Source organism: Hyla sarda, chromosome 7 (genome assembly GCF_029499605.1).
Source record: "Hyla sarda isolate aHylSar1 chromosome 7, aHylSar1.hap1, whole genome shotgun sequence".
Taxonomy (NCBI): Eukaryota; Metazoa; Chordata; class Amphibia; order Anura; family Hylidae; genus Hyla; species Hyla sarda.
In genome coordinates this window covers 114575411-114594948 of record NC_079195.1, presented here as the reverse complement: position 1 = coordinate 114594948, position 19538 = coordinate 114575411, and the positions used below count along the sequence as shown (strand labels likewise).

Here is a 19538-nt window from a genome sequence, read left to right as displayed (position 1 = left end):
CCTCCAGGCTCTCTCATTCTGCTGCTCTATGGGTCTCCTCATGCTAATGCTACCGCCTCCTTGCTCTGTCATTGTGCCACCATATGGTCTCCTCATGCTGATGCTACCACCTCCAGGCTCTGTCATTGTGCCGCCATATGATCTCCTCATGCTGATGCTGCCACCCCCAGGCTCTCTAATTGTGCTGCTCTATGGTCTCATCATGCTGATGCTGCCACCTCCAGGCTCTCTCATTGTGCTACTCTATGGTCTCCTCATGCTGATGCTACCACCTCCAGGCTCTGTAATTGTGCCGCCATATAGTCTCCTCATGCTGATGCTGCCACCTCCAGGCTCTCTAATTGTGCTGCTCTATGGTCTCCTTGTGCTGATGCTACCACCTCCAGGCTCTCTTATTGTGATGCCATGGATACTGCAAAACATAATTAAGGTGCTGGTCCCCAGTTTTAGAAATTTCTTGCATTAGGGTCACTTTCAGGGCTCTGATGCTGCTGCTGCCTCCTCCAGGCTGTCTCATTCAGCCACTATATGGTCTCCTCATGCTTCAGCCACCTCCAGGCTGTCTCATGCAACCACTTTATGGTCTCCTCATGCTTCAGACAACTCCAGGCTGTGCCATTCAGACACTATATGGTATCCTTATTCTTCAGCCACCTCCAGGCTGTGCCATTCAGCCACTATATGGTCTCCTCATGCTTCAGACAACTCCCGGCTGTGCCATTCAGCCACTATATATTCTACTCATGCTTCAGCCACCTCCAGGCTGTGCCATTCAGCCACTATATGGCATCCTCATGCTTCAACCAACTCCAGACTGTGCCATTCAGACACTATATGTTCTCCTCATGCTTTAGCCAACTCCAGGCTGTGCCATTCAGCCACTATATGTTCTACTCATGCTTCAGCCAACTTCAGGCTGTGCCATTCAGCCACTATATGGTCTCCTAAATGTCATTGTGCTGCCATGTGACATGTGACTCCTTGTTAGATTTACCATCTGTATGAGCCCAACATGTCTCCTCCTTAAAATAATCTACCAGTAAATCAGGTAGACATAACATCAGCCTTTAAATACCTACAAAAGGCCTACTGTAACACTCACATTTCTGAAAACAGGAACTCTGATGTATTTGGATCCGCTGGACCTGTGTGGCAGATGCCTCGGATAGTACCACAGAGCGGAGTCTAAGGTGCCGCTGGTTTTCACCAGAGCCCGCTGCAAAGCGGTATGGGCTTGCAGCTGTGGGCGACCCCCACGTAGCTACCCCTGAAATGGCTCGACCACACAGGCGGCTGAGGAGATGCGAGGCACAGGAGGAATGAGGCAACTCATAGTCTGGATAGCAGTAGGTCAGGGCAGGTGGCACAGTAGCATAGTCAGGATGTAGCAGGAGTTCAGTAGGCAGATGGCAGAGGAGCAAGGTCAAGTCACTAGAGCAGGAGATCTGGTTCACGGCAAGGCAATACAATGGAGCGCTTTCTCTAGGGCACAAGGCAACAAAGACCCGGCAGAGAACCAAGGAGGGTGAAGGAATTTATAAATAAGCCACAGGTGATTACAATAATGAGAATACTGGTCCTTTAAATCTTAAAGGGTTGGGGACACGCATGCCGGAGCAGAGAGGCAGAGGCAGGAGAAACAACAACCAATAATAAAAACAGCAGAACCCATTTCCACCATACCAGGTATGATGCAAATATCAGCATCCCAAACCCCTTTTTTTTTAGGAGAAGGAGTCCAATTACGGGAATTGACAAATGGAATTACCTCCCACCACAGAAACAATAAGAGAAATAAGAGAAAGAAAAGATTCAATGCAAATATGTAACTTGTTATCCGTAATACTTTCTCAAGAACAAATTGATGTACTTAGAAAAGGACTATATTTCACACTGACTCCGAAATATTACACTTTTGCCTGGGTAAGAGATAGTTAATATTTTTGCCAAGGAAGTTGGCGTTACACAAAGTATATAAGCAAAAGGATCAGAGCTTAGTCGAAATAGCGAGAAGGGATGAAGCAGCCCTACAGAATGTAGAGGTACTTCTGGAGGAGAATGAAAAAGGAGCGAGAACAACAGCTCCCCCATACTCCAGCTTAAAGCACAAGTCAAAGTATACACCTCACTAGGGTCAATTTATGAATGTAGAAATGTTTGTTAAGATGACTAGTCTTGAACTAGAGAAACTGGTACTGAGCAATTATTGATCAAACCTAACAAGTACAGAAATTCAAGCTTTGAAACAACTTGAGTCATAACCAAGTAGTACAATAAACATTGTAATAATGGATACAACTGATCGCAAAAATATGGTCATGAGGTTATTGAAAGATGATAAAACATACAAAAGACTAGATCAGAATCCTACGGTACAGTATGTAGACAAACTTAAAGTACTTTCAGAGGCAAAGAGTCAGAATTTAATAACAGAAGATGAGTTTAGATTTCTTTTTAATTCAAAACCGACAGTGGTAACTTTTTATGCAATCCCTAAAGTCCAAAAAAGAGCACGCCCCATAAACAGTCGTCTGATAGTGTCAGGAAATGAAAATCTGAGGCAGGGCATTAGCCAATTTGTTGAGGGCTTACATAGGGCCTTTGCGAGGGCCAAGGCAACCCCGAGAAGTGATCTACTCCGGGAATCCAAAATACAAACTACGGAAAGGAGAATTGTAAGATGTATAGGAACATTTAATCAAAATAACAAAGAAGTGATGTGAATTTTATGAAAATACTGGCCAATTTTATTGACAGTTACTGAACTTGGGGAAGTCATTACAGAAAAGCCCTCAGTTGCGTATCGCAGAGGCCAAAATCTTAAAGAACAACTAGTGCAAAGCCATTTTACTGAGGAAGGAAGTAAAACCACATGGCTGCAGTCTTTTAAAGTTGGATCTTATCCCTGCGGCAGATGCTCATTTTGCAAATGTATGCCTAAAAAACTAAATTTCATCAATCCCATAGATGGATAGAAATATATTATAAGGGATTTCATAAACTGACAAACAAGTGGAGCTGTCTATATAGCCCAATGTAATTCCCTGTTAATCTATGTAGGGAAGACAATCCAGCAATTGAGAAGAATGACTAAGCACTATAGTGTGATCATTACTAAAGGTGATATCCCTCTAGCTAGGCACATTGCCACCAAACATGGCGGTGATCTTACAGGCCTACAATTTTGGGGAATAGTTAGACCCAAATTGGGTCCTAGAGGAGGAAATTTTGACAAAACATTTTCATGCAAAGAAGCTAAATGGATCTATTGATTAAAAAGTTTAAGTCCAGGGGGACTTAACAAAGGATTTACATTTACGTTGTTTTTATAGGAATCCAGTAAAACAGTTAACAATACAATTCTTAAGAAAAAAGAGTCACACAGCCGCAAAAGGGGTAAGAGTTTATTGAGAGCCTTAGAACAATTTACAAAGGAACCTAGCAAAATATTAATAACATCCATCTTATGATATATTAACTATAGAGGGGTTAACTCACCCACAATCTGACTGATTAATCCAGCCAATGATAGAATAAAGAATAACACAGTAGTAAAAAATGTTTTTTTATAACTGCAGTAGTGGAAATAATGAATCAAATACTGTATAGAGCATCTACTTCCAAGGAAAACTATCAGTCAGCGCATACAGGTACGCGCAGATCAGAGATTCTCTGAACTCTGGAGCCTATCAGTCTGCTCATCGAGTGCGGTAAATTATAGAGGTAGCGTTCGGCACTGCACTGCTTGAATGTGGCTATAATCACAAGTCCATGTACACCTGTATCAGGGACAGCAACTGCAATTGATTCAGACTGGGGTGCTCAATTCTAAGAAGGCAGTCTTTAAGGAATACAAAAGTAGGAAGATGAATGGCACTCACCAGTCTCGTAGTGTAGAAAAAGTTTTTATTCCATAAAATGCAACATAGTGACAGGCAAGGCAAGGGAGAGCTCGGACGCCGTCCACGTAGCGGTGATAGCTATTTTGTGTGCAAGCGCACTTCCTCGGACCACTCCCCTACTACCGCCAGAACCCAGGTTAAATACCTGAGCTCCGGTGTAGATGGGCGTATCTCTTAACTTACAACTGTGCAAAGGAATATAAAAAAGAGAAAGAAACCAAAGTGAAACACAGACAAGTTAAAAGCAATTACTGCTATACAGAGAACCAGAGAGCCAGATCTACCTTGTCATTCAATCCTAAATTGCCTTGTGCCTTAGTGCGCAAAATCCATCTTGCCTCACTTTGAAGCAAGGCTTTCCTTCTATCACCGCCGTCTTTGACATTAACCCTTTCTAATCCGTAGAATTCCAATACTTCGCAATCTCCGTTGTGTTCTTCTAACACATGGTTAATTAATCTCGTGGAGCCTTTTAACGTTTTCAGGGAATGGATGTGTTCTCGGAACCGTGTGTGCACGGGGCGTACAGTGCATCCAATGTAAAATCGCCCACATGCACAAACGATTCCGTAGACTACGTGATCTGTACGGCAGCAGATGAAATCCTTCACTACAATATCGCAGCCTCCTAAGGTAAAATTTCTGCCTTTTTTAAGAAACTACACCAATTGCAACTTCCACAGCAGTAGTTTCCTATCAGTGTGGACTTATCCAACCAGTTGCGATTCTGTGATATAAATCTGCTGTGCGTTAACACGTCGCCAATGTTTTTTGCTTTTTTTAAAGTAACAAATGGTTTTTCAGCCGTTACATCCAATAAAAGGGTATCTTTTTGCTCAAGGGGCCAGTAGCGGAAAATAGCTTTTTTAATGATATTAGCCAAAGGACTGTATTTAAATACAAATGAGAAACGTGTAGGTTTTTTTTATTGTATCCTACATGGATCTTTTTCCTGATTTTTCTGCTGCTTTTTTAAACAAAGTATTTCTATTTTGCACCGTTGCTCTCTCTAGAGCCTTTTCCAAAACCTCCGGCGGGTAACCCCTTTGCTGCAATCTTTCAGATAGTTCCGAGGCTTGTTAAAAAAAGACTCCTCTATACTGTTAATATGGCGCAGTCTTAAATACTGTCCGTAAGGTACTGCGGTTTTAACATTTTGTGGATGGTAACTTTTAAAACGCAGTAAGGAGTTACCCACCGTTGGCTTCCTAAAGCCTTCTGTAAGGAGGACATTACCTTTTGGTTTTACAAGGACATTGAGGAATTCAATTTTTTCTTTACTCGTTTTGAACGTAAATTTTAAATTCATCTGGTTCGAGTTATTTAAGAATGTGCCAAAATCTGCAAACTCCTCTGCTGTTCCTGACAGGAGAAGCGACTGGAACACAGGGAAACATCCCTTTAGGAGGAGATCAACGTGGAGGGGACATTCAAGAAAAAGGAAACAAGACGCAATGAGGATGGAAAAGAAAGAAAGTGTCTTGGAGACAATAAAGGAGGAGGACATTCTACCTCCCCTTGTGAAAGACAGGATGATCAGACGTTATATTAGACGATGCCATGAAAACCCTTCTTGCAAGAGGCTTAAACTTTTGTTTTCCGTAGGAATTTAATGAAGTCGAGATTGAACTTGATATATTTAGATGCATCCGTAATTTAAATGTCAAAAGATTTTTCTCCCAGAATAAATATGTGTGTGAAAGCAAGGTAGAAGGAGATAAGCCTATATCTATAGGATCTTTGGGTTTCAGTCCTTTTGATAGTGAGAGTGGGGAAGATACAGAATGTTTAGTTACTCTTACAGAATTATTAGGTGGGGACACAAGTTCTTTATATCCAGATAACAAATTAGATTCGGTTTTCACAGGAGGAACAAAGTCTTCTTTTTGTCCACCTCTACCCCCAGGTAGTAGCTTGGACCTCTTTCAGCACGAAGTGCTGAGATAGGTAAAAGCTTTGAAGTATCCAGAAGATCCCCCTAATTTAACATCAGAGGAAAATATTGCACTTAAAAAGTTAAGATCCATGAAAAATAAAATATTTAAAAAATCTGATAAGGGGGCAACATTGTCCTCCTTACCGAAAAATATTACACAGAGGAAGCCAACCGCCAGTTGCATGACACATCAAATTATGAACACCTTACTGTAAACCCCCCCCCCCCCCCCTATAGATACCTGTCTAAACTCCAATCCTCACTAAGAAATTATGTAGAGAAAAGGGTGTTATCTAAAAAAAATCACAAAAAGATTATTACCTGAACATGTCAAGTTTCCCTGTTGGAACTTTTTGCCAAAAGTCCACAAGACCACACTAGAGAGAGCAACGGTGCAAAATAGAAATACTTTGTTAAAAAAAGCAGCAGAAAAATCAGGAAAAAGATCCATGTTGGATACAATAAAAAAACCTACACATTTCTCATTTGTATTTAAATGCAGTCCTTTGGCTAATATAATTAAAAAAGCTATTTTCCGCTACTGGCCCCTTGTGCAAAAAGATACCCTGTTATTGGATGTAACGGCTGAAAAACCATTTGTTACTTTTAAAAAAGCAAAAAACATTGGCGACGTGTTAACGTACAGCAGATTTGTATCACATTATCGCAACTGGTTGGATAAGTCCACACTGATAGGAAACTACCGCTGTGGAAGTTGCAATTGGTGTAGTTTCCTTAAAAAAGGCAGACATTTTACCTTAGGAGGCCGCGACATTGTAGTGAAGGATTTCATCTGCTGCCGTACAGATCACGTAGTCTACGGAATCGTTTGTGCATGTGGGCGATTTTACATTGGATGCACTGTACGCCCCGTGCACACACGGTTCCGAGAACACATCCATTCCCTGAAAACGTTAAAAGGCTGCACGAGATTTATTAACCATAGTTACATAGTTAGTACAGTCGAAAAAAGACATAAGTCCATCAAGTTCAACCAGGGAATTGAAGGGTAGGGTCATGGTGGGATATTGGGGGAAATTGAGGGGACCTCAATTGAGGGGACCTCCACTCAGAATGACACAGCCTTGAATTCCAATTCAAGGCTGTGTCATTCTGCCAGATTATGGTCTCCTCATGCTGCTGCCACCTTTAGGCTCCGTCATTGTGCCACCATGTGACTACTTGTTAGATTGGGTTTTGTAGTCATACAGTATTAGTTCAAAGTAAACACCGGGACATTAACCCCTTGAGAACGCAGCTCATTTTCACCTTAAGGACGCAGACTTTTTTTGCAAATCTGACCACTGTTTAGGCATTAATAACTCTGGGATGCTTTTACCTTTCATTCTGATTCCGAGATAGTTTTTTTGTAACATATTCTATTTTAACAAAGTGGTAAATTTTTGTCCTTATTTGCATCCTTTCTTGGTGAAAAATCCCCAAATTTCATGAAAATGTAGCATTTTCTAACTTTGAAACTCTCTGATTGTAAGGAAAATGGATATTACAAATAAATTATATATTTATTCACAAATACAATATGTCTACTTTATGTTGAAATCATACAATTTACATATTTTGACTTTTTGAAGACATTAGAGGGCTTCAAATTGTATAGCAGCAATTTTCTAAGATTTTACAAAAATTTAAAATCTGAATTTTTCAGGGACCAGTGAAGTGGATTTGAGTGGCCTTTCTGTGAGAAATACCCCATAAATGACCCTATTATAGAAACTGCACCCCTCAAAGTGTTCAAAATAAAATTCAGAAAGTTTTTTTTTTAACCCTTTAGGTGTTTCTCAAGAATAGCAGCAAAGTGGAGGAGAAAAATCAAGATCTGCATTTTTTACACTAACATGTTCTTGTAGACCCATATTTTTTTATTTTTACAAGTGGTAAAAGGAGAAAAAGCCCCCCAAAATCTGTAACCCAATTTCTCTCGAGTAAGGAAATACCTCATATGTGGATGTAAAGTGCTTTGTGGGCGCACTAGAGGGCTCAGAAGAGAAGGAGCGACAATGGGATTTTAAAGAGCGAATTTTGCTGAAATGGTTTTTGCGGGGCATGTCGCATTTAGGACCCCCCCCCATGGTGCCAGAACAGCAAAAAGCACCACACATGGCAAATATTTGGGAAACTAATCCCCTCAAGAACATAACAAGGGTTGCAGTGAGCCTTAACACCCCACAGGTGTTTGACGACTTTGCGTTGAAGTGTGACGTGAAAATGAAAATTTTAATTTTCTTTCTAAAATGCTAATGTTACCCCAAATTTTTCAATTTCAGAAGGGGTAATAGGTGAAAATGTCCCCCAAAATTTGAAACTCCATTTCTTTCGAGTAAGGAAATACCTCATATATGGATGTAAAGGGCTTTGTGGGTGCACTAGAGGGCTCAGAAGGGAAGGAGAGACATTGGGCTTTTGGAAAGCGAATTTTGCTGAAATGGCTTTTGGGAGCATGTCTCATTTAGGAAGCCTCCATTGTGCTAGAACAGCGAAAAACACCCCACATGGCACATTATTTGGTAAACTACCCCCTTCAAGGAACGTAACAAGGGGTGCAGTGAGCCTTTACACCCCACTGGTGTTTGACAGACCTTTGTAACAGTGGGCTGTCTAAATCAAAAATTTAATTTTCACGGACCACTGTTCCAAAAATCTGTCAGACAGCTGTGGGGTGTTAAGGCTCACTATAGCCCTTGTTAGGTTCTGTGAGGGGGGTAGTTTCCGAAATGGGGTCACATGTGGGTGTTTATTTTTTTGTGTTTATGTCAGAATCGCTGTAACCAGCAGCCACCCCTGTGCAAATCACCAGTTTAGGCCTCAAATGTACATAGTGCGCTTTCACTCCTGAGCCATGTTGTGCACCCGCTGAGCATATTTTGTCCACATATGGGGTATTTCCGTACTTGGGAGAAAGTGTGTTACAAATTTTGGGGGTCTTTTTTTCCTTTTACCTCTTGGTATGGGGCAACACCAGCATGTTAGTGTAAAAAATAAAAATGTATTTCACTAACCCCAACTTTACCTTTTCATAAGGGGTAAAAGGAGAAAAAGGCACCAAAAATTTGTAGCGCAATTTCTCCTGAGAACGGAGATACCCCATGTTTGGCCCAAAACTGTTGCCTTGAAATACAGCAGGGCTCCGAAGTGATAGAGTGCCATGTGCATTTGAGGCTTAAATTAGGGATTTTCACAGGGGTGTACCCGGATGCAAGCGTTACACTTGCCTCCTCCACCAAAAATACTGTACGTCAGTTTTCCACAAACAGGGAGCCTCCAGCTGTTGCAAAACTCCCAACATGTCTGGACAGTCAATTTCTGTCCAGCAATACTGGGAGTTGTTATTTTGCAACAGCTGGAGGCTCCATTGTGGAAAAACTGATGTACAAGACTTTTATTTTTTTATTGTGGGGGGGGGGGTGTAAGGGTATAGTATATATGTAGTGTTTTACTCTTTATTTATGGTTAGCGTAGTGTAGTGTTTTTAGGGTACATTCACACGGGTTTACAGTGTGTTTCCCGCTGCAGCAGAAAATTTGCCGCATCTCAAACCTCCTGTAAACCCCTGCCTGTGTGAATGTATCCTGTACATTCACATGGGGGGACTACAACCCCCAGCATGCACTGACAGATCGTGCATACTGGGAGTTGTAGTTATGCAACAGCTGGAGGCACACTGGTTGGGATTGGGAAACACTGAGTAAGGTAACAGACTACTGCAGTGTTTCCGCACCACTGTCTGTTTCCCAACCCATGTGCCTCCAGCTATTGCAAAACTACAACTCCCAGCATTCATGGTCTGTCATTGCATGCTGGGAGTTATAGTTTTGAGACAGCAGGAGACACACGTGTTGGGAAACACTGAGTTAGGGAAAATACAATGTTTCCCAACCAGTGTGCCTCCAGTTGTTGCAATACTACAACTCCCAGCATGCACAGACAGTCGAAGGACATGTTGGGAGTTTTAGTTATGCAACAACTGGGGAAGAACAGTTTGGAAACCACTGTGTAGTGGTCTCCAAACTTTAGCCCTCCAGATGTTGCAAAACTTCAACTCCAAGCATGCCCAGACTGCCCAGGCATTCTGGAAGTTGTAGTTCGGCAACATCTGAAGGGGCAGATGTTGCAAAACTACAACTCCCAGCATGTCTGGACAGTCTCGGCATGCTTTGAATTGACATCTGGAGCGCTACAGTTTGGACACCACACGTGCCCTTCCAAATGTTGCAAAACTACAACTCCCATCATGCTGAGACTGTCCTGGCATGCTGGGAGTTGTTGTTCTGCAACATCTGAAGGGCCAGATGTTACAGAACTACAACTCCCAGCATGCGTGGACTGTCTGGGCATGCTGAGAGTTGTAGTTTTGCAACATCTGGAAGGACACAGTTTGGAGACCACTGGAGACTGTGGCCCTCCACAGTTTGGAGACCACTGGAGACTGTGGCCGTCGAGATGTTGCAAAACAACAACTCACAGCATGCCCAGACAGCCAAAATTGCGTTATGTTATTCTATATGGTACCATTTAAATGCATTCTGAATTTAATTATTTTCAATTCTTTTCAGTAGAATTTAACCATAAATACCATTAATTGAAGGACATTTTAATAGGCAACCATTTTAAAAAGCCTGAGAGCATGCTTTAATATTTTCAACAAGTACAGATCACCAGGCTTTCTGAATAATACACATCAACAAAAACATGACCTAAAGTTTAATGCCTAGTTCCAAGAGTATTGCATATTCAGTGATAATGATTCTTGTACTTGTTGCCCTGCGAATATTCCTCTTACATTATCTCATGACTATTTTATTGGATACTTTCCGTTCCCTTTTCATACCCTGTAATTTTGATAACATTTCTTAAAAAAGGAGTAATTCCAAACGTACTAATTAAATCTAGGTCTATCTGACCAGTTAAAGTCCAGAAAGAAAACAAATCATTGTGAGAACACAGGAGATTTATCAAAACCTGTGCAGAGTTGCCCATATCAACCAATCAGATCACTTCTTCAATTTTTAAAAAGGCCTCTGAAAAGTAAAATAAGCAATCCTACTGGTTGCTATGGGCAAATGGTCAGCTCTTCTTCTGCACAGGTTTTGATAAGTCTCCCCCACACTGTTTGCCATGTCGGATCATCAAACCCTCAGGTCTCTTTGGAGCATTCTTTCAGAGAGCTCCCAAAAGACCCCCCCAAACAGACACTTGTCCCTTAACCTGGAGATAGGGGATAAGTAACTTTTTGCTGCAGTACCACTATAACTAGACATTTTGGTCCATCATCCATTCAAGTTTCTGGCACCATACAAGCTCATTCAAGTTTACTAATCAACGCTACTGTCAACCATGCAACAATTCCTATAAGATATTTTCACTAAACTCCTTCCCTTCAATGTTTACATATTTTGTTGTTTAAAGAGATCAGGCATAGCATGGACTGTTTGGTAGCTCTTTTTTGTGCAAAAAGTGCTGAGCTGCACCAAATTTATCAAAATGGTGCACAATGTTGATAAATTTGGCGCAGCAAGAAATTGATCAGGAAATGTAACTTACCACACGGTATTAAAGTTCACTATTATTTGGTGCAGCACCAGGAGTGTGTACTCTGTATAATATATTAGAAAAAATAAAAGGACAGGACGCGCTCCGTGGTTTTATATCTTCAGGGCAAGTGATAACGCAATATGTGAATTTGCGCTTACCAGACTGAGTGGATAAGACCATGGATAAGAGTGTAATAGAAAGAGGTCCCTGCAGCCACTCCACCTCATTTAAATGTAGATACAAAACAGAACTCCTCTAAACCCGGCTGAGTATAGAAGGCACCTAGACCAGGATATGGGCAAGGTTTCTTTATTCCCACAATGCAACGCATTTCGCAGAAGTTCTGCTTCATCAGGCAACAATGCCTGATGAAGCGAAACTTCCGAGAAACGCGTTGCATTGTGGGAATAAAGAAACCTTGCCCATATCCTGGTCTCAGCGCCTTCTATACTCTGCCGGGTTTGGAGGAGTTCTGTTTTGTATCTGTATAATATATGGTATAGGTGGATAAAATTGTTGAGCATAGGTTTGTGTCACCCTTTAGACCAACAAATTTGTAGAAATATGTCAGTTCAATAGTGTATGTGGTATGATTTGGCTTCCTGGTTTCTGAAATCATAATCTGAACTTGTAGGATGTGCTGTGAAAATGAGGCCCTACCTCTCTAATATGCAGAACTTAAAAGAAGTAGTCTACTGCAGACTACTCTGTTGTGCCCGGGTTGAAAAAACAAAAAAAAAAAAAAACTTTCACTCACCTTCCTGCATTCCCCCTGGAGCGCCGCTACAGCTGATCGGTCCTCCAGTCCAGACTTCTTCCTTCTTTTGTCACACGGTGCTCAGCCTATCACCGGCCGAGGCGGGACATTGCTGTGGCTGGTGATAGGCTGAGTGCCATGTAACGATCTGTGCACACGGAAGAAGGATTAAGACCGGACCGGAGGAACGAACAGCTATAGTGGCACTATGGGGGAGTGGAGAAAGGTGAGTTGAAGTTTCTTTTCTATTTTTTTTCAGCCCGGGCACAATGGAGTGGGAATAGTCTTCAGTAGACTACTCCTTTAGGGTACATTCAGATGAGCGAATCCACAGCGTATTTTAAGCTGCAGATCCGCCGCTGAAGGAACCCTATAGGATGCCTTTAGATGTGCCTGCTCGGAGGGGCAATACGCCTCTACGAGCAGACACACTGCTGCGACTTGCGAGTTGCTGCGCATGCGCGGTGTACTCGCACACATCGCGGCAACTCCCCTTGCTCCCTGAGCTAGGCCGAGAGCAGCCATGATGTGCGAGTATACTACACATGCGGGCGGCGACACACACATCGCAGTGTGCCTTCTCGTAGCGGTGGATTGCCGATCCGAGCAGGCACCTGTAAAGGCACTATACAGCGGTCCTTCAGCAGCGAATCCACAGCGTAATACGTGCTGGGAATCCGCTTGTGTGAACATACCCTTAAAGTGTTACTGTCAATTAGGGACGTCCCGATACCGATACTGGTATCGGTATTGGGGCCGATACTAGCCTGCTGTCTAAAGGGGGGCCCTGCTGCTGTCTAAACGGGGGGCCCTGCTGCTGTCTAAAGGGGGGGCCCTGATGCTGTCTAAAGGGGGGGGCCCTGCTGCTGTCTAAAGAGGGGGGCCCTGCTGCTGTCTAAAGGGGGAGGGGCCCTGCTGCTGTCTAAAGGGGGGCCCTGCTGCTGTCTAAAGGGGGGGCCCTGCTGCTGTCTAAAGGGGGGCCCTGCTGCTGTCTAAAGGGGGGCCCTGCTGCTGTCTAAAGGGGGCCCTGCTGCTGTCTAAAGGGGGGCCCTGCTGCTGTCTAAAGGGGGGGCTGCTGCTGTCTAAAGGGGGGGGGCTGCTGCTGTCTAAAGGGGGGGGGGCCTGCTGCTGTCTAAAGGGGGGCCCTGCTGTTGTCTAAAGGGGGGCCCTGCTGCTGTCTAAAGGGGGGCCCTGCTGCTGTCTAAAGGGGGGCCCTGCTGCTGTCTAAAGGGGGGGGCTGATGCTGTCTAAAGGGGGGGCCCTGCTGCTGTCTAAAGGGGGGGGGCGCTGCTGCTGTCCAAGGGGGGGGGCTGCTGCTGTCTAAACGGGGGGCCTGCTGCTGTCTAAACGGTGGGCCCTGCTGCTGTCTAAAGGGGGGCCCTGCTGCTGTCTAAAGGGGGCCATGCTGCTGTCTAAAGGGGGGCCCTGCTGCTGTCTAAAGGGGGGGCTGCTGTCTAAATGGGGGCCCTGCTGATGTCTAAAGGGGGGCCCTGCTGCTGTCTAAAAGGGGGGGCCCTGCTGCTGTTTAAAGGGGGGGCCCTGCTACTGTCTAAAGGGGGGCCCTGCTGCTGTCTAAAGGGGGGCCCTGCTGCTGTCTAAAGGGGGAGCTGCTGCTATCTAAAGGGGGGGCCCTGCTGCTGTCTAAAGGGGGGGCGCTGCTGCTGTCCAAGGGGGGGGGGGCTGCTGCTGTCTAAACGGGGGGGCCTGCTGCTGTCTAAACGGTGGGGCCTGCTGCTGTCTAAACGGGGGGCCCTGCTGTTGTCTAAAGGGGGGCCCTGCTGCTGTCTAAAGGGGGGGGGCCCTGCTGCTGTCTAAAGTGGGGGCCCTGCTGCTGTCTAAAGGGGGCCATGCTGCTGTCTAAAGGGGGGCCCTGCTGTTGTCTAAAGGGGGGGCCTTGCTGCTGTCTAAAGTGGGGGCCCTGATGCTGTCTAAAGGGGGGGCCCTGATGCTGTCTAAAGGGGGGGGCCTGCTGCTGTCTAAAGGGGGGGCCCTGCTGCTGTCTAAAGGGGTGCCCTGCTGCTGTCTAAAGGGGGCCCTGCTGCTGTCTAAAGGGGGGAGCCCTGCTGCTGTCTAAAGGGGGGGCCTTGCTGCTGTCTAAAGTGGGGGCCCTGATGCTGTCTAAAGGGGGGGCCCTGCTGCTGTCTAAAGGGGGACCCTGCTGCTTTCTAAAGGGGGGGGGGCTTCAGTCTAAAGGGGGGGCCATGCTGTCTGAAGGGGGGGCCATGCTGTCTGAAGGGGGAGGCCATGCTGCTGTCTAAAGGGGGGGCCTGCTGCTGTCTAAAGGGGGAGGGGCTGCTGCTGTTTAAATGGGGGCCCACTGTCTAAAGGGAGGCTGTGGTCTATAGGGGGGATGCTACTTATGTCTACAAGGGGGCAGCTGTCTACAAGGGGGGCAGCTGTCTACAGGGGGGCTGCTACTAATGACTTCCAGGGGGACTGCTGCTAATGTCTGCAAGGGGATACTACCTACTATTAAAGACAATCTTACAGCAGAGTCACCTGCACTTACTTGAATTTATAGGTAGATGCAGGTGACCGGTTTCTACCGCTGCTCACCATGTGGTCATCGGTCTCACCGCCAATGCAAATTCCCTGTTCTGCCCAATGGAGAAGAGAGAAATCTTGGCTCATACTACAGCAGCCGCCTCCATTGTACACAACAAGGATCCGCATATCATACGGTAAACAGCGTCAGGAACCGGGTCACCCTGGGGTCAAATTCCCTTTAAAATATAAGTACTCGTACTTGGTATTGGCGAGTACTAGAATTAAAATATCGGTACTCGTACTCGGTCTTAAAAAATGGTATCGGGACATACCTACTGTCAATATAAAAAAAAAAAAAAAAGACAAACATCTGTACAGTAAATATAGCCAGGTAAAACATTGCAGCAGGGTGCTTAACTCCCCAGCTTGCTGACCAATCTAACATATTGTATAGCAGATGGGCTACATCGCAAATGGAGCCCTTCTTCTGCAATGAGTCGAAAAGAGGGGCAAGCCAGAGAGTAGGGCATGCTTCCACGTCCTCCTTACGGATATATCTAGAGATCAATGGAGTTTCGGCAGAGTGATATTTGTATGACATATTAAAAATGTTTTAAATGACAGTAAAACTTTGAAGGATCTGCTGCTAGCGTGTTGGCAGATAGCACAGGACACTTTTTTATTTTTATTTTTATTTTTTGAAAAATGCTACAAACCTGTAAACACACATAAAAATATATACAATGCAAAAATACAGAAAACCCATAATCCCAACCCCTCCCAACCCAATACCCCCAGACAGATAGGGAATAATTTTCTAGGGAGTTCCCAGCCTTATAGTAGATGTTCTCACATCTCCTTTTTTGCTACCTCTTTTCTCCAAAGAGATACAGATGGAAAGTCATCAACAATCCATTTACTCGTGATCAACAATCTGGCAATAAAAATAATTTTTGAAATGAGCATTTTTTTTTACAGGATTCCAATGTGGGGAGAAACCCCAATACCATAGTTTTGGCATCAAAATCTAAAGTTACTGCTGCCCTACAGAAAATTTGCTTCTAAACCCTTTCCCAGAACAAATATATGGGATGACATTCCCACAACAACTGGACACATTGAAAGAGCTTATAGAGGTTAATGCCTCAGGAGGTCAGAACTTTTTTGTGATACATAATATTAGAAAGGTGGTTTTTGATGTTTATTGGTGTGTAATATATAATAATTGCCATTTAATATTTAAATAGTCATTGTTGTTTCAAACAACTTCAAATCCATTTGATGTGGTTTCAAACATATTTGTAAAGAATAAGTAAAAAAAAATCTAAAGTGATGCCCACTGGGTGTTGCGCTTCCCTTCAAACTGCTGTCCTCTGCCTGTTCTTAGGGGATTAGCAAATCTAACCAAAGAGAGATCAGAAAGGAAAACAGGAAAAGGAGATGGGTTTAGATGAAAGCCTGGACAGTGTGCATGCGTCCTGAGCCTGTTTGCCTCCTCCATAGGGTCCACACTGTGTCTAACGGGAAAACCAAGACTTCCCCCAGAGTGCCAGGCTGTTCACAGTAAGCAGTGCTCTTTCTTCAACACTATGCCATGGAATAGCAAAAAGGAGAAGGGCTTGTTAGTGGCTCTTCGGTGATTGGCCAGACAAGTAAGGGAAAAAGTTCATGCAAGACTACTGCTGGCAAATAGCCAAGCTCTAGTCCCACCTCCTGAAATGGATAAAATAGGAAACAGCTCTGCACTAAAGTGAAAGCTCTAAAATCACCTTGTATCCACTCTGAAGGGTAAATAGATGTTTCCAACATTCAGATAAAAGTACAGAAATGCGATCTAAAAATATTGTTTATGATATTTGATTTATGATGATGAGAAATCACTTTAATGAAGAACTTTTTTAGCACAGCTTAGACTAATATTTGAGAATGTTTTTGTGAATGAGTTTTTGAGTATGCCTTTTTTTCTAGCCTCTCTTTGCTCATGTGGTGCCAGTGTACTCTTCTTTATATAAATAAGCCTTTTGAATGTTGTGATTTTGTATTAAACTGGTTTAATAAAAAATTGGAATCCTTTACTAAACTAAAGTAAGGATACAAATGGGAATGTGTATATATGCAAATAATAAAGTGTCCACCAGGCAGGGTCGGTCAAAGTGCCCAGTAGTTTTCTCCCCTATCACTGCTTTCCTCTTCCACCTGCATTTGATTGATGTAGTGATGTAGGGGATGGAAATACGTGGCACTCAAGATGATTGGGCACTGGCTGCTCATTTGCATGGATAAAAAAGTATATATTGCCCAGCAAAAGTTCACAGTTATAAACATATGCCTATAAAGGTCCTTTTAACCCCTACCTGATGCTGTGATAAGTTGTGATACGATCGGACAGACTCCCTTTAAAGGGGTACTCCGGTGCTTACACATCTTATCCCCTATCCAAAGGATAGGGGATAAGATGTGTAAGCACCGGAGTACCCCTTTAAGGGGAAAAAATATTCCAAATCCATATATGTCTTTTCCTTTGGGTTCATGCTAGGTATCACAATCCCTACAGTCATGACAACCTTCCCTTCTGTAGCAACAAGATATATGTAGTCTGACTGTGCTGATACCTGAAATAGACATTAGCATAGTTTGTTAATTTTAGCAAGCGGGTGCAGATAGTGACATTACTCACCAGCTTGTACCCAACTTTTCCATTCTGAAACAGAGAGACTGAAAAGGAATCAGGCAGAAACGGAATATTTGTTTATTTAAATAGCACTCTGATTAAAACTAATTTTTGCTATTGCAATCCTTATGGTAAATAAAAAAACATTTTTTTTTTTATACAACTGTTAATTTATAAGTTTTACATTTTTTCCGAAACAAAGAAAAAAAACACATAAAGACTATTACAACAATTTGAAGTATCATATCAAAAGGAGAAAATGCTGGTACATCAACAAGGTGTTTCCTCAAGAATTTGAGAATGTTACATTAGTGGGAATAAAAATACAATTGTATGAGACAATAATTCTCCAGAAAATAGGTGGAAATTCTAGGAAATGTTAACTCTGCTCGTCTCAATGTAGATTGTAAGCAGAAGCATGAGTAATGTACTTTTACTAGAAACATATCACAATAATGTTCACTGCCCTTGAGATATCAAAAAAAGAAAGGAAGAGAAAGAAAAAAAAGAGAGAGAAAAGGAAAAAGAAGGAAAACTACATGGCCCCCTCTCCGCCCCAGCACGAACACCATAGCCATCAATTATGCGTCATAGGTCTCCCAGTCTTGCCAAACTTTATAATACTTAGGGAGTGTGTTGTCAAATGCTGCCGAGAAATATTCCATTCTTTTTATATCCCGAATCCTATCTAAAAGCATATTTATCGGAAAACTTTCTAATGTACTTTGTTTAAAAAAAATGAAGTTTTTTATGGTTTTATTTGTGTTTTAAAAAGCTGCCACTTGGTGTCTCCCTACTTTGTCCGGAGAACATTTCCCCCGTCTTTTGCACAGACTTTGGACTCCTGCTGGCCTGGCAGAAGTCCAAAATCAGGAAATGCTGAGGGAGTATGTGCAGCCTTATCTCACACACTGAACTGCTCTGGGCTGTGTGTAGAAGAGTGAGGGAGGAAGTTCTCCCCTGTATGGCTTCAGATTATGTCACACCTGCTGGGGAACGCCCCTTCCCAGTCTGTGAATCTGACTGTGCAGAAAATACAGAGTAATATCAAGGTAGAAAACTAACAAATAATAAAAAATAAAGGCATGGGGGGGGGGGGGTTATCACGATGGGGGAAGTGAACTGGGAGGATTATAATATTTAACAAGATCATAAGAGGTACTCTTTATACCCTGACCAGTGCTTATTATACCCCAGGGGCTCATAATGACTGGAAAAACTACACTATATTTCTACTACAATGCTATATACTTATCAGCAAATCACCACCCGTATACACTTGGGGGAAAACATACACCAATAACTCACCTTTGGTTCCTCCAATTGTGTTCTGATGGTGAGTGCTCAGATTAAAAATGTTGATGCAACTTCCATACAATATTTAGGCTCGAAGTATTATATTCAATTTTGCACATTGGTTTGGGATATGGTGCCGTCACTTTATCTTGAGGAGCTCCAATGGTTTCAGAAAAGACATCTGCCATACTTGATAATCTTTTTAATTGATAATGTGAGGTAAAGCTGGATAAATGTGGTGTATATGACTACGGCTGTCATTGATATCAAAGTGCAAATAAATATACTAGTCAGAGTTTGAATTCCCAGAAATGCAAATATCCTAACACACTCTGTTTTTTACAGATATTCCAGTTGAGGCTTTGAATCGTTTGTCACATCTTTCAAGTGTGAACCTCAAGCTTAATCCCATAAATAAAGATGACTTGAACCTTTCCAGCATTAAATTTAAAATCGATCTGTAAAGTGGAGAAGAAGGAACGTTGATCTCATCTTGGATTTATGCCTTACAGTTTGCTGTTCTGCAGGAACGCCTCTCTCTAAAGAATCAATGTTAAAGTACTGAAACAATCATTTTAAATTATGGGTGTGCTTTGCTGTTTTAATATTTAGGTTGTGGAATTAAAAATCTGCTTTAACAAATCAATTACTTGATGTCCTTTCTTTTGATGTCCTCTTCTGGTAGAGTCAAGGAAAACTGTTTACTTCCATTGTGCGGTATAACAGAAAACTTGTACACCTGTAAGGTTACCTTCAAACGTATGAAGGTTTAATATTCAATATATTTATAATTTATGCAGGAATATCTCAATAAAATAAACTCAAAGCACAAAGATGCTAAAAAGAAAAGATGTTTTACATAAGAAATAATAGATGTTAATATGATATGAGAATGCCAGGATATAAGTCAAGTGCAGGTAATTGGGTTAATAACTGGCT

The 19538-nt window shown here is 42.8% G+C and overlaps 1 protein-coding gene across 2 annotated transcripts in view; it reads left to right on the top strand.

Moving 5' to 3' along the window:
* The window catches only part of LRRC20 (leucine rich repeat containing 20), a 787843-nt gene extending 768608 nt beyond the window's left edge, over positions 1-19235 (top strand). For both annotated transcript variants that reach the window (XM_056530493.1, XM_056530494.1), the window contains exon 5: positions 18945-19235. In XM_056530493.1, the coding sequence (XP_056386468.1) occupies positions 18945-19063 (119 nt within the window). In that variant the 3' untranslated portion in view covers positions 19064-19235. The remainder of the gene's footprint in view (positions 1-18944) is intronic.
* The last annotated feature ends 303 nt before the right edge of the window (positions 19236-19538 follow it).